General features: G+C 43.4%; 1 protein-coding gene across 1 annotated transcript in view; it reads left to right on the forward strand.

The window, feature by feature from the left end:
• The window catches only part of tmem106c (transmembrane protein 106C), a 69,428-nt gene that overhangs the window by 14,940 nt on the left and 39,805 nt on the right, over positions 1 to 14,683 (forward strand). Inside the window, exon 2 of the mRNA XM_063038107.1 lies at positions 8,492 to 8,555. Coding sequence (XP_062894177.1) covers positions 8,492 to 8,555 — 64 coding nt within the window. The remainder of the gene's footprint in view (positions 1 to 8,491; positions 8,556 to 14,683) is intronic.

Here is a 14,683-nt window from a genome sequence, read left to right on the forward strand (position 1 = left end):
AAAGCAGGGGTCCCCAACTGCGGACAGGTTTAATATTGGCAATATTCTTGCAGACCGGCCAACCGGTGGTTGGGGGGGGCACACTTCGCAGAGATATGATGTTGGAAATGGAAGCAACGTTTTCAGCGCTTTCGTGCTTATCTCAGGATATTCAACTTTGACTTTGATTCAGAATGCTGGCAGAGATGTTATGTCAAACGTACTTTTCAGCCCGCCGTCATTTGCAAGCTTGAGGAGTTGATCATCTTCCTTTGCTGACATGGATGATTCACCGGGGACATTCACAAATAGGTCACTGACCCATTCCTTTGCACGTCTTGGGTCATTTGCGGTTGGGAAGATAACACTCAAATTCTGTCGACAGTTAAGTTAGGTGATCGTGCACCAGCTGTGAGAAGGACGATGCAGCCTCAGTCTCTCCCAAAATCCCAGCTAATTTTGGGAACATGTCAAATATGCCCCTGTCCACTTGCCGTCCCCACAGTTCCAGATTGGCTTTGAAAGCGGACACTTTATCTGCCAACTTGAAGACAGCTGTCATTCTCCCCTGAAGTGATAAATTGAGTTCATTGAGCAGGTTGAAGATGTCACAGAGATAAGTGAGTTTTGCTATCCACTCCTTGTCACTGAAATGTGCTGCCAGTGGTGACTTTTTTCCTGAAAAAAATCTCCGTAGCTGCTTTCTTAACTCAAAAACCCTGGCCAGGGCTCTCGCCCTTGATAGCCACCTGACTTCAGTGTGTAAGAGAAGGCGTTTGTGCTCTGCATCCATTTCCTCGCAAAGCTGCTCAAACAGATGTGAGTTAAGGGCTTTTGCTTTGATGTGATTGATAACTTCAACAACGTCACTCAATACGCTGTTAAGATCAGGTGACATTTTTCAGCTAGCCAGCATTTCCCTGTGTGTGACACAGTGTGTAGACTGGCATTCAGGAGCAACGTCTTTGACTCGGGTAGTGAAACCAGACAACCTGCAGCTTCTCCCAGCAGTTCACGGCACATGTCCTTGGCAACAGGCAGAATCAATTTTTCACCAACAGTGTAAGGCTCCTTAGCCTTAGCAATACGGCTAGCCGCTAAGTACGACGCTCTCAGAGCAGCAGCATTTGTGGAGATGGTGGCTCTCAGCACTTGCTTCTGTCCCGCTTGCTCACGTTTTTTCCACTCAAAAAAAAAACTCAACGGGTTTGTCTTTAAGTGCGGGGTGCTTGGACTCAAGATGCTGAAGCAGTTTTGAGGGCTTCATTGCCTCATTAGACAGCTTGTCTCCACATATCACACACGGGGCCTTGGAGCGTGCGAGTCACTGGTCGCAATAAAGCCATATTTTATGTATGACTCGTCGTATTTTCTGTTGAAGGAAGCTTTTTTTTGCTGTCTCTGCATTATCGTCATTGTTAGGCCTTTTATGTCCCCTACCATCTCTTCCAAAGAAACTCAAGTGACGTTTGCTGCTTACTCATCGAGTAGTTGTAGGTTAATGACTGACTGACCTCGGGTGCGTTCAAGTTCAACAGTGGGCGTGATGGGGAATGAGGAAAGGAGAAGCTGACTCGTAAGGTTTTATATCACCAGATCACATCATTTCCTTGCGGCCCAGTAGCACATGCTTTGTGGCCCGGTACCAGTCCGTGGCCCTGTGGTTGGGGACCACTGATCTAAAGAGCAGATATGCAGAGGAGTGGCTCTACTAGTTTAAAAAAAAAATAATGAAATCAAATCTTTAGAAAGGGATGACATAGGACCAGAAGATGTAGAATTCTTGGGGGTTGAGCTCAGAAGCTGAAGAGATTGTAGAATATTTTTAATTTTTATTTTCAAGAATCAATTGATTCTGGCATGGTCCTGGAGGACTAGAAAATTGCAAAGTCCCTTCATCCTTTAAAAAGGGAGAGAAGCAGAAGAGAGGAAATTAAAGGCCAGTTCATCTGACCTCAGTGGGGGAAGATGTTGGAACTGATTGTTAGGGTGAGGTTTCTGGATACTTGGAGGCACATGATAAAAATAAGCCAGTCAGGATGGTTTCCAAGAGGGGAAACTCTTGCCGTGACAAATTTGTTGGAATTTGTTGAAGAAATAACAATCAGGATAGACGAAGGAGAGTCGATGGATGTTATGTACAGGTGTCCCCTGCTTTTCAAACATTAACTTTACGAAACCTCACTGTTATGAAAGACCTACATTAGTACCCTGTTTTCACTTTCAGAAGGTGTTTTCACTGTTACGAAAAAAATCAGCGCGCACCCCCGAACAGCTGCTCTCCCCCGGATTCGGAACTGCATTCTAGCCAGCATTCCTTAAACACCTGTCTGTGAGCAGCCGTTTGCAAGATGAGTTCTATGGTATCGGAAAAGCCTGAAAGAGTGTAAAACTAGACATAATTAAGCGTTTCGATCATGGTGAACGAACTAAGACAAAGTGAGTTTGGCTTGTGGAAGCTGACGAAGATGATGTTGAAGACGTTTTGGCATCCCATGACCAAGAACTGGTAGATGAAGAGCTGATGCAATTGGAAGAGGAAAGGATAACCATCGAAACCGAATGCAGTAGCAAAAGTGAAGCAACTACGTGAGATTTTCGCTGCAATGATAAAGTATGACTTTAATTTTGAAAGGGTACGTAAGTTTAGGGGATAGTTGCAAGATGGTTTGAGTCCTTACAAAGAACTATATTATAGAAAAATGCGCGAGGCTCAGCAGTCGAGCAAGCCTTCCACAGCAGATGACGAACCTCGACCTCCAACATCAAGGCGGGCAGTCATGGAAGATGAGCTGCCTGCCCGAATGGAAACACATGACGAGATGACACCCCAGTGTCCCACCACCCCAACATCCAGGCCACGGACAGATACTGATTTGCGGAGAATGCAGCAGTAGCCGGGAGGCACACAGCACATCTTTAAGAAAAAAGCCGAAATAAACATGCTAATTAATTAGGTGCCGCCCGAAATGTAATTGTCAGCCTAGATCATAGACGATGCAGTCGGAAATTGGCACTGATCTGGGCTGACCATTAGGTGTTGGGTGGCACCTAATTAATTAGTATGTTTATTTCGGCTTTTTTCCTTAAAGACGTGCTGTGTGCCTCCCGGCTACCGCTGGACCCCTGCGTGCCTCACGGTTCGGTATCGGTTTGCGGCCTGGAGGGTGGGGGCCACTGCACCAGCCAACCTGCAACGACTCAGTCTAACACACCATCATCAGTGTGCTCTGCACTGTCTTCCCGATTCCGGTAAGTGATACTACACTGTACATTATTTCTACTTTATAAAGGCTGTGTATTTTTACGTATTATTTGGTATGATTTGGCAGCTTCATAGTTTAAAGGTTACTGGAGAGCGCTTGCGAGTGTTTTTGCCAACAGCGCTTGCGTGAGATTTTTGCTTCGGAGAACAGTGCAGTAATGATTGTGGAAAAGTATTTCTACTTTATATATGCCGTGTATTTATCATGTCATTCCTGCTTTTACTATATGTTACTGTTATTTTAGGTTTTGTGTTAATTGGCATGATTTGGTAGGTTATTTTTGGGTCTGCGAACGCTCACAAAATTTTCCCATATAAATAAATGGTAATTGCTTCTTTGCTTTACGACATTTTGGCTTACGAGCCATTTCGTAGGAACGCTCTACCTTCGGATGGCAGGGGGAACCTGTACTTAGATTTTCAGAAGGCCTTTGACAAGGTGCTGCACATGAGGCTGCCAAACAAGATAAGGGCCCATGGTATTCCAGGAAAGATTCTAGCATGGATGAAGCAGTGGCTGATTGGCAGGAGGCAGAGTGGGAATAAAGGGAGCCTCTTAGGCCTCTCTCCCTGACAGTGGAAGAGGCTGAGGACAGACAGGGTATGTTTTCCTTTTTAATGGGAGTGGGAATAAAGGGTTGGCTGCCAGTGACTAGTGGTGTTCCACAGGGATCTGTGTTGTGACTGCTGCTTGCATTGTATGCCAACAATTTGGCCAAGTTCATAGATGTGAAGATAGGTGGAGGGGTAGGTAGTGTTGAAGCAGAGGGGCTGCAGAAGGACATGGACAGATGAGGAGAATGGGCAAAAAAGGTGGCAGATGGAATAGTACTGGGAAGTGTATGGTCATGCACTTTAGTAGAAGGAATAAGATCACTTCTTTCTAAATGGGGAGAAAATTCAAAAATCCAAGGTGCAAAGGGATCTGAGTTCTTGTGCAGGATTCCCTAAAGGCTAATTTGAGAAGCTGAATCAGTGGTGAAGTAGGCGCATAGAATGTTAGCATTCATTTCAAAAGGTTGTACAAGGTACTGGTGAGGCCTCACTTGGGATATTGTGAGCAGTTTTGGACCCCTTGCCTAAGAAAGAATGTGCTGAAATTTGGAGAGGGTTCAGAGGGGGTTCATGAGATTGATTCTGGGAACAAAAAGGTTACCATATAAGCAGCAATTGGAAGCTCTGGGCCTGCATTTGCTGGAATTTGGACTAATGAAGGGGGATCTCATTGAAACCTATCAAATGCTGAAAAGCCTAGATAGAGTAGACGTGAAGAGGATGTGTCTTATGGTGGGGAGTCTATGACAGAGGACACAGCCTCAAAATGGAGGGATGCCCATTTGGAGCAGAGGAGAGGAAGAATTTCTTTATCTAGATGGTGGTGAATTTGTGGCCACAGGTGGCTATGAAGGCCAGGTCACTGGGTGCATTTAATGACAGACATTCGTAGGTTCTTGATTAGTCAGTGCATGAAAGGTTATGGGGAGAAGGCAGGAGAATGGGTTTGAGAAGGAAATGGATCAGTCATGATGAAATTGCGAGCAAACTCTGGACTGAATGGTCTAATTCTGCACCTACGTCTTGTGGAGTAAAATCAAACTGGAGTAACTCTGTAAGACAGGCAATACAGTAGTTTTGGGTTGAGACCCTTCATCTGGACAGAGTAGAGATGTACAAAATAATGGAATGGTGCAAGAGTTAAGTGGATCCAGATATGGGAAGATAGAGCTTGATGGGGGAGGGAAGGATGGATATAGTGACAAACTGGAAAATGGTGGGTGGAGACTAAAGGCTACAATTGATGGAATCTAATAAAGCAGTGGAGCATAGAAGCAAAATGGATTTGGGGCAGGTGGGCAGATTGGAATAGTGGGAGGGGTGTTGGGGAAAATGGGGGTGGGGTTGGGGTGTGGGTGGATTTAGACACTCCAATAGAGGAGTGAGAAATAGACTGGTGTGGGGGAAGCAGGTTACCTAATTGGGGAAATTCAACCTTTGTGCCATCAGGTTGTAGAGTGAGGTGTAGAATGAGGTGCTGTTCTTTTAGTTTGGTCTCGTATCCTCTCTCCCTGGCAGTGGAAGAGGCTGAGGACAGACAGGGTGTGTTTTCCTTTTTAATAGGGGTGGGGTGTGGGGGAAGAGGAGGAAAGAGACATTTAATGGCTAGCAACCAAAGGTCCAGATAGCCATAGTGAACAGGGGATATGCTTGGCAAAGTGGTTGCCTACTCTGCACTAGGTCTTGAGAAGGTCATCAATAGCAATAAGCAAGGTTAGAGGAGATGTACGTGAATATCTGCCTTGCCTGGAAGGACTGGTTGGGTCCCCAGCTGAGGTGTAGGGTGTTGTTACCCCCTGCAGTTCCCGGTTATTGTCTGGAGGTGCGGAGGGCTGAGGAAACCAGGGAGATGGTGGTCTGCGCAGATGACAATGTGGTAGTGAGTTGTCACTTGTGGTAGGATCATGTTATAACCGTCAGAAATGTTGAAGCAGGCAGTCAATTTCCTATCATAACAAGAAATAAGCCTTTGTAGAGATCCACATTTGGATGCGATCTAAACATTTGGTTGAGGGAAATGCTTGTGTACCTGGTGATTGTCCTGTAACTTCAATACTTGAGATGGGTAGATGTGCCTAATTTTCCTACCAGCTGAACACGGGGTCTTGAATGTTTCTGAAATTGGGTAGGAAGTTGTAACTTGCATTTTAGAGTTGATCAAAGCCATTAAAATGGCTACAAGTGTATACAATTTAAGCTGAAAAGGACACTGTAGATGCTGGAAACCCTGAGTGTTGGGTTGATCTAGATCTTTGACCTTTCATCAAAACTAGGAAAATGTTCGGAATCGTTTTTTAAGTTGTGAATGGGGAGGGGTGGAGAAAACAAAAGCGAAGTTTGAAGTGAGATGGAGATTTGAGGGATGTCTAAATCATGGCAGTAGTAAAAGCCATTTTGGGGGTGGGGTGGAGAAGACTGTTGGAACTGTCGGGGGGAAGTACTGCAAATCAAGGCGATCTGAGAGGATGCTAGAAATTTTGGTTGGTACTTATTCACGGAAGAAGAAAAAATTTAAAATTAATGGTAAGACTCTAGGCAGTGTGGAGGATCAGAGGGATCTTGGGGTCAGAGCTGCTGCGCAAGTTGACTCTGTGGTTAAGAAAGCATATGGTGCATTGGCCTTCAATTGTGGAATTGAGTTTAGGAGCAGAGAGGTAATGTTGTAGCTATATAGTACCCTGGTCAGACCCCACTTGGAGTACTGTGCTCAGTTCTGGTCGCCTCACTATAGGAAGGATGTGGAAACCATAGAAAGGGTGTAGAGGAGATTGACAAGGATGTTGTCTGGTTGGGGAGAATGCCTTATGAGAATAGGTTGAGTGAACTCTGCTTTTTTTTCCTTGGGGTGATGGAGAATGAGAGGTGACCTGATAGAGGTGTATAAGATGATGAGAGGCATTGATCGTGTGGATAGTCAGAGGCTTTTTCCCAGGGCTGAAATGGCTAACATGAGAGGGCACAGTTTTACAGTGCTTGGAAGAAGGTACAGAGATGTCAGGGGTAAGTTTTTATGCAGAGAGTGATGAGTGAGTGGAATGGGCTGCTGGTGACAGTGGTGGTGGCAGATACAATAGGGTCTTTTAAGAGACTCCTGGACAGGTACATAGAGCTCAGAAAAGTAGGGGACTGTGGGTAACCCTAGGTAATTTCTAAAGTAAGTACATTTTCAGCACAGCTTTGTGGGCCGAAGGGCCTGTGTTGTGCTGTAGGTTTTTGGTTTCTGCTGCAGGTTCTTTTAATCAGAACTATCCAAGTGGGAAGGCTCATTTACTGCCAGTTAAATGTAGCCTTTGGTATTCATGGAAGATTTTCTATCAGATGACATGCTGCTTTCCTCAACTTTGGAACAAATAAAAGTGAGGTGACCAAAGAGTAGTAGAATTGGAGAGGGATGGCAAATGGGTGTTGGTGACAAGTAACAGGAAGCCTTAGTTGGATTTGAAAACTGAAAATGCTTTTTGTGCTATCAGCCACTGAAACTGCAATTCCTTTCTCCACTGAAGATGGTATTAAGTGGTACACTGAATTGGAAGTATAAGTGAATCACTGAGATTGACAGGACTTGATGCTGATTCCTGCTCCAATACAAAACCCACTTCATTAGCTTTTCTAGCTTCCCTCCAACTCTGTCAATACATGGTACATTTCTGGCTCTTGACTTGCCTATTCCTGAAATGCACAAATGACTGTAGGCATAATGGATATTAATCACTGTCCTGATAACACACCCTACTTCCTATAAAGAATTCTATTCTAATTTCTCCAGCTCCATTGTATTTCTTATGATAGCTTCTCCACAAATGTTTGAGATGGTGTCTTATTTTCCTTGACCAAGGTTCCCCTCCATAATTGACAGGACACATTGCACCTGTTCCACTTTCTATAATTCTGCTCTTGCTACCTGCACCAGACTGTAGATTCAGCAGATCCTTGAGGGATCCTTGCAATATGATGCTGCTTTCCTCCCTCCCCTCCCTTCCCTCCCTCCCTCCCCTCCTCGTATTCTAGTGAAACTGTTTCCTGCTCAATTCCCTTGTTTACTTTCCATTTCCACCAATGCCCACTCCCCTTTCTGGTAATACCTACATGCAATTGCAGGAGTTGCAACATTTGTTTTTTCTACCTCTTTGCTTCACCTTGTTCAATTGGGCAATAATTTTGTTTGTACTACTCTATTTTCATGCTGCTTGTCTCAATGTTGGAGAATGCAAAAGGTGTTCTGTGCATGACTGCTCTTCAACATGCAACTGACCTTGAACTTCCATTTGCTTATCCTGGTTCTACATCCCACTCCCATCCTGGCCACCTACACTGTTCTAACTTAGCCCTACATAAGCTCAAGGTACATCACTTGTCTTCTAAGTATGCAGGTTACAGGCCTTGCAACACTGTCTGAAACTGTTGAATTTGGTGTCTCATTCTTGTTTGGACAACTTCCAGATCCATTATCTGCAATTAAGTTTTTGCCACTTGCTTGGCACCCACTATCATTCCTTCTCCCATTACCCCCAACTTTGGTTTTGTACCAGAGTTCTTGCTCTTCCTTGGACCTCCCTTCGTATACTTGTTCAGGTTGCATAACCTGTGGAGGAAAACTGCAAGTCTTTTAAGTATTTAAAAATTTATTTTTACTTTCCTCTTTTATAAAGGGGTAAGTCCCATTTGCTGAGCTTCCTTCATTTTATTTTTCAGGTCAAGTAAATGAATTGGTGGCTTTGATCCCATACAGTGACCAGAGGCTGCAGCCACAAAGGACGTAAGTCATGCAAGGACTATAATCTGTAACATACTTTTGCATATAGTGTGATTAGAGTTGGTAGGGCTTAAATTGGTCAGTTCTCAATGCTAAATATCAATGGGGAGGCCTGAACAGATTTGAGGAGTTGACGTCCAAGACTCTTAATTTATAGCCTAGTCCAGTAGTGATTTTGGTGGCAGTAATTTGCCATCACTGTCCTATTACAGAACTTGACAATATCTGCAATTAAGTTAAAGGCACATGTCGGAGTCTATTGGATCTGAACTTGGTACTAAACTGGAAATGGCAATTACACGCTGTAAGTGCAATACAAAGGTTGCAGTATTTAATAAGAGTATTGAGTCAATAGGTTTTAGTTCAACAGGTCCTGTAAATCTGTAGACATATCCACAAGTCAGATAACCAATTTGAGGTTGTGAGCCAATTTAGAACAACTTTTTAAAAGATTAATTTAAGTGTTGAATGCAGGTTTTTCATTTGGTTAATTTTTGAGATCCTCTAATAGGAGAGCACGCAGAATGCAGAAGGAACTTGGGTCAGGCAGTATCTGTGAAGGGAAGCAGGCAATGTTCATGCCAAGACCCTTCATTAGGACTGGGTTGATGATCTGATCTCAGTTCCTCCAGCATTTTGTGTGTTGCTCAAGATTTCTGACATCTGCAGAATCTCTTGCCCCCAAATGGCAGCTGTATTTTGGGATTGAAGACAAAGATTGGGTCTTGTTAAAGATGTAATGTGGGTAGCAGCTGAGAAGTAAATACTTGGTTTGGAGAACACGTAGCATACCAAAGCAGTCTCTTGGATGCCAGTGTAAATTTGTACAAGTCCTTGCAGGTATTGAGGTGAGATTGGAAGTGGCTTCTCATGAAAGATCGTAACACAGTAAAGAAATGGAGCTAAGCTAATCAGCTGCTTGTGCAAGTTGGGGCAGATTTGCATGTCAGGTAGAATTGTATCTGATGCTGTTCTGGTAGTTGTCTACTTGGGCAGTGATTTGCAACAGTTTGTATTGTCTCCTCTAAATTGAGTCCATGGATTTTTTTTTTTAAATGGTGTTAGTTCAGACAGGGAGGTCTATGTTAGGCTTCAGTCTGTATTGAGGGCAGGATGGGATGATTTTATTTGACTTGACTGTTAGACTGAGAAAACCTGACTGCAAGTAGAGGAGGACTTGGTTTGTCATTTATGCAGCAAGTTACCACATAATGAAGTTCCTTGTATTCTTGCTCTGCCCTCCCTATTTTCTCAAGTGTTCTTAATCTTGTCATCAAGGGATTTGCTTGTCTCTAACCTCAGGCCCAATGTATGTTTTTTTTTCTCTTGACCACAGCCTCCATCTCCCTCATTGGCCAAGTTTCCCAAAACTTGCTAGGTTTACCCTTCACCCTAACAGAAATGTGCTGCTCCTGGACACTTGCTATCACTTTTTTTCTAAAAAGCCTCCCACTTGCCATTCATTCTTTTCCTTTCAAAAGGGCTCACCTAAACAACCTCTTGTAGATCCTGCCTAATTTCCCCCAAAATAAGCCCCACCCCAGTTTGGGACCCTAAACTGTAGACCTGTCTTTCCTTTTCCATCACTATCGAGAAATTAAATTGAATCTTCAATTTCCTCACTTGAAGACCAGACAGTTTGGATTGACATCTCCACAATCTTCCTCAGCACAGGTGCCCCACAAGGCTGTGTGCTTAGTCCCTTGCTCTACAAGTTTTTTTTTGTGACTGTGAACTGAGTGCGCTCCAAAGCCACGTTTAAGTTTGTCAACACCACACTGTTGGCTGAATCAAGGGCAGTGACAGATCAGCATATCGGAGGGAGATTCAGAATCTGCTGAGTTGTGCCACAACAACAACATCACTCATTGTCGGCAAGACCAATGAGATGATGATTATTTCCTTCAGGAGAAGGAAGTGTGAGGTCCATGAACCAGTCTGCATTGGGGGATCAAATGTGGAGAAGGCTAGCAACTTTAAATTCCTGTTACTTCAGAGGATCTGTCCTGTGTCAAGCACATTAGTGCTATTAAGAAGAAAGCATGACAGTGCCTCTATTTTGTTAGTTTGTGAAGATCCAGCTTGTCATCTAAAACTTTGGCAAACTTGTATAGATGGGTGGTAGAGAGTATATTGAAACATAGAAAACCTACAGACAATACAGGCCCTTCGGCCCACAGAGTTGTGCTAAACATGTCCCTACCTTAGAAATTACTAGGCTTACCTATAGCCCTCTGTTTTACTCATCTCCATGTACTTATCTAAAAGTCTCTTAAAAGACCCTATCGTATCTGCCCCCACCACCGTTGCCGGCAGCTCATTCCACGCATTCACCACTCTGAGTTTATACAAAAAAAAACAACACTTACCCCTGACATCTCCTCTGTGCCTACTCCCCAGCACCTTAAACCTGCGTCCTCTAGTGGCAACCATTTCAGCCATGGGGGGGGGGGGGGAGAAAGCCTCTGACTATCCACACGATCAATGCCTCTCATCATCTTATACATCTCTATTAGGTCACCTCTCATCCTCCCATCGCTCCAAGGAGAAAAGGCCGAGTTCACTCAACCTATTCTCGTAAGGCATGTTCCCCATTGACTGGTTGATCACAGCCTGGTATGGAAACACCAATGCCCTTGTAAGGAAAATCTTACGAAAGTAGTGGATACAGCCCAATCCATCACAGGCAAAGCCTTTCCCACCATTGAGCACATCTACATGGAGCACTGTCCCAGGAAAGCAGCAGCATCATCAAGAGAGACTGCCACCCACCCCCACAAACATCCAGGCCATGCTTTTCTCTCTGCTACCATCAGAGAGAAGGTACAAGAGTCACAGGACTTGCCCCATCATGTTCAGAAACTTATTACCCTTGAACCAGAGGACAGTAACTTCACTCACCCTATTATTGAACTATTTCCTCTCAACTAAACTCACCTTCAAGGACTCCATCTCGTGTTCTCTTTTTATTGCTTATTTATTATTTTTTACCCCTTGGAGTTATAGAGAAGTACACTACAGAAATAAGCCCTTTGACCCATCTCGTCATTTAAACTGCCTACTCACAATGATGTGTACCAGGACCGTAGCCCTCCCAATTCTTACTATCCATGTACCTATCCAAACTTCTCTTAAACATTGAAATAGAGTTTCCATGCACCTCTTGCACTGGCAGCTCATTCCACACTCGTGCCACTGAGTGAAAAAGTTTCCACTTGTGTTCCCCTTAAACGTCTCGCCCTTAAGCCGTGACCTTTGGTTGTAGTCCCACCTGACCTCAGTTGAAAATGCCTACTTGCATGTTTCCTATCTATACCCCTTATAATTTTGTATACATCTATGAAATCTCCTCTCAATCTTCTATGTTCTAAGGAATAAAGTCCTTAGCTATTCAATGTTCCTTATAATTCAGGTCCTCTAGTCCTGGCAACTTCCTTGTAAATTGCTTTTTCCTGCACTCTTTGAACCTTGTTTACAATCTTACCTGTAGGTAGGTGACCAAAACTGGGCACAATACTCCAGATTAGGACTCATCAACATCTTGTACAACTTCAACATAACATCCCATCTTCTGTGATCAGCACTCTGATCTATGAGGGCCAATGTGCTAAAAGCTTTCTTTGCGACCCATCTTCCTGTGATGCCACTTTCAACAAATTGTGTATCTGTATTCTTAGATCCCTTTGTTCTACCACACTCCTCAGTGCCCTACTGTTCACTGTATAAGACCTACCCTGGTTGATCCTACCAAAGTGCAAAATCTCTCACTTGTCTGCATTAAATTCCATCTGCCTTTTTTTTTTTAAAAAGCCCATTTTCCCAGCTAATACAGATCCCTCTTCAAGCTATAATGGCCTTCCTCACTGTCCACCACACCCCCAATCTTGGTGTTATCTGCAAATTTGCTGGTTCAGTTAACCACATTATCATCCAGATCATTGGTATAGATGACAAACAGCAATGGGCCCAGCACCGATCCTTGTGTCACTCCACTAGTCACAGGCCTCCAGTCAGAGAAGCAACCATCTTCTACCATTCTCTGGCTTCTCCCACAAAGCCAATGTCTAATCCAATTTACCACCTCATCTTGAATACTGAAGGACTGAACCTTCCGAACCAGCCTCCCATGTGGGATCTTGTCAAATGCCTTACTAAAGTCCATGTAGTCAACATGCACTGTCTTGCTTTTTTGGTAACTTCAAAACTCAAGATTGATTAGACTTAACCTACCACTCATGAAACCATGCTGAATATCCTTAATCAGTCCACATCTATCCAAATACTTGTATATCTGGTGCCTTGGACTACCTTCTAATAACTTTCTCACAACTGATGTCAGATTCACTGGCCTGTAATTTCCTGTTGTTTTTTTTTCTTTCTTTAAACTGCAGAACAACCTTAGCTATCCTCCAATCTTCTGGTACCTCTCCTGTCAACTAAGGATATTTTAAGTATCTCTGCTAGGGCCACAGCAACTTCTACACTTGCCTCCGGTGGGTTCTCAGGGAACACCTTGTCAGGCCCTGGGGATTTATCCACTCTGATTTGCTTTGTATTACATCTCCTTTGTAATCTGTACAGGGTCCATGAAGTTGATACTGCTTTGCCTCACTTCTGAAGACTCTCTCTGTCTCCCGAGTAAATATAGATACAAAGAATGCATTTAAGATTTCGCCCAATATTTTTGGATCCACGCATGGATTACCATTCTGGTCTTCCAGAGACCATTTTTTGTCCCTAGCAATCCTTTTGCTCTTAACATGCCAGTAGAATCCCTTGGAATTCTCCTTTACCTTGTCTGCTAGAGCAACTTTATGCCTTCTTTTAGCCTTCCTGATTTATTTGTGTTCTCTTGCATATCTTGTACACCTAAGTACCTTATTGTTCCTACTTGCCTACATCTGCTATGCACCTCTTTTTTTCTCTTAACCAGAACCTCAGTGTCTCTTGAAAACCAAAGTTCCCTACATTTGTTATCTTTACCTTTTTATTCTGACAGGCACATACAAGCTTTGTACTCAAAATATCATTTTTGAAGGCTCCCCACTTTAAGTTACCTATGCCAGAAAATAGACTGTCCCAATCCACAGTTGCCAACTCATTTTTGATGCCATCAAAATTGGCCTTTCTCCAATTTAAATCTTAACTGCAGACTAGACCTATCTTTTTGCATATTTACTTTGAAATTAATGGCATTGTGGTTACTGGATGCAAAGTGTTCCCCAACACAGTCTTCTGTAACCTGCCCTGTCTCATTACTAATAAAAATCCAGTATCACATGAGCCCTCATTAGGTCTTCTATGTACTGATTAAATAAGGAAACTTTCCTGAACACACTAGTTAGTCCTTTTATAGTATGGGATTTCCAATCAATATGTGGAAAGTTAATTGACTACTATAACAACCTTGTTTCTTGCAACAGTCTGCAATCTCTAAAATTTGTTCCTTTCAATCCCTAATTCTGTTGAGTGGTCTGTAATGTAGCCCCATTAATGTAAACATACCCTTATTTCTCAGTTCCACCCATAACATCTCACTAGACAAGTTCTCCAGTCTGTTCTGATGGGCACTGCCATGATACTTTTCCCTGACTAGTAATGCTGCCACCCTCCTTTAATCCCTTCCACTCTGTCATGCCTAAAACAGAGCCCCAGCATATTGAGCTGCCAGTCCTGCTCCTCCTGCAACCAAGTCTCACTTTTTGTATTTACACAGTTTGTTTTTTAAGCACGTTAGTTATTGGGTGTGGTCTTCCATTGATTCATTACTTTTTGTATTTACTGTGATTGCCTGCAAGAAAAGGAATCTTGTGGTTGTATATGGTAATGTATATCTACTCTGATAATTAATTTACTTTGAATTATCTCACTAAAGCCACACTGCTCCTTGACTGCCATTTCAGTGAGGCAGGGCAAGTAAGACCCTCCTGAGTAGTGCCCTCTTTATATTGATTTGGGGAAACCTTCCTGAACTCACTTCACAGATTTCCACCCCATCCAGACCCTTCGCGCTCTGGGTGGCCCAGTCAATAGTGGGAAATTAAAATTCCCACTGATACAATTCTGCCTATTATACTGCCAATTATTAGGTTGCCCAAAAGTTTCATGTTACTAATGCTTAAAAACTTGTA

This window comes from Mobula hypostoma, chromosome X1 (assembly GCF_963921235.1).
Source record: "Mobula hypostoma chromosome X1, sMobHyp1.1, whole genome shotgun sequence".
NCBI classification, from domain to species: Eukaryota; Metazoa; Chordata; class Chondrichthyes; order Myliobatiformes; family Myliobatidae; genus Mobula; species Mobula hypostoma.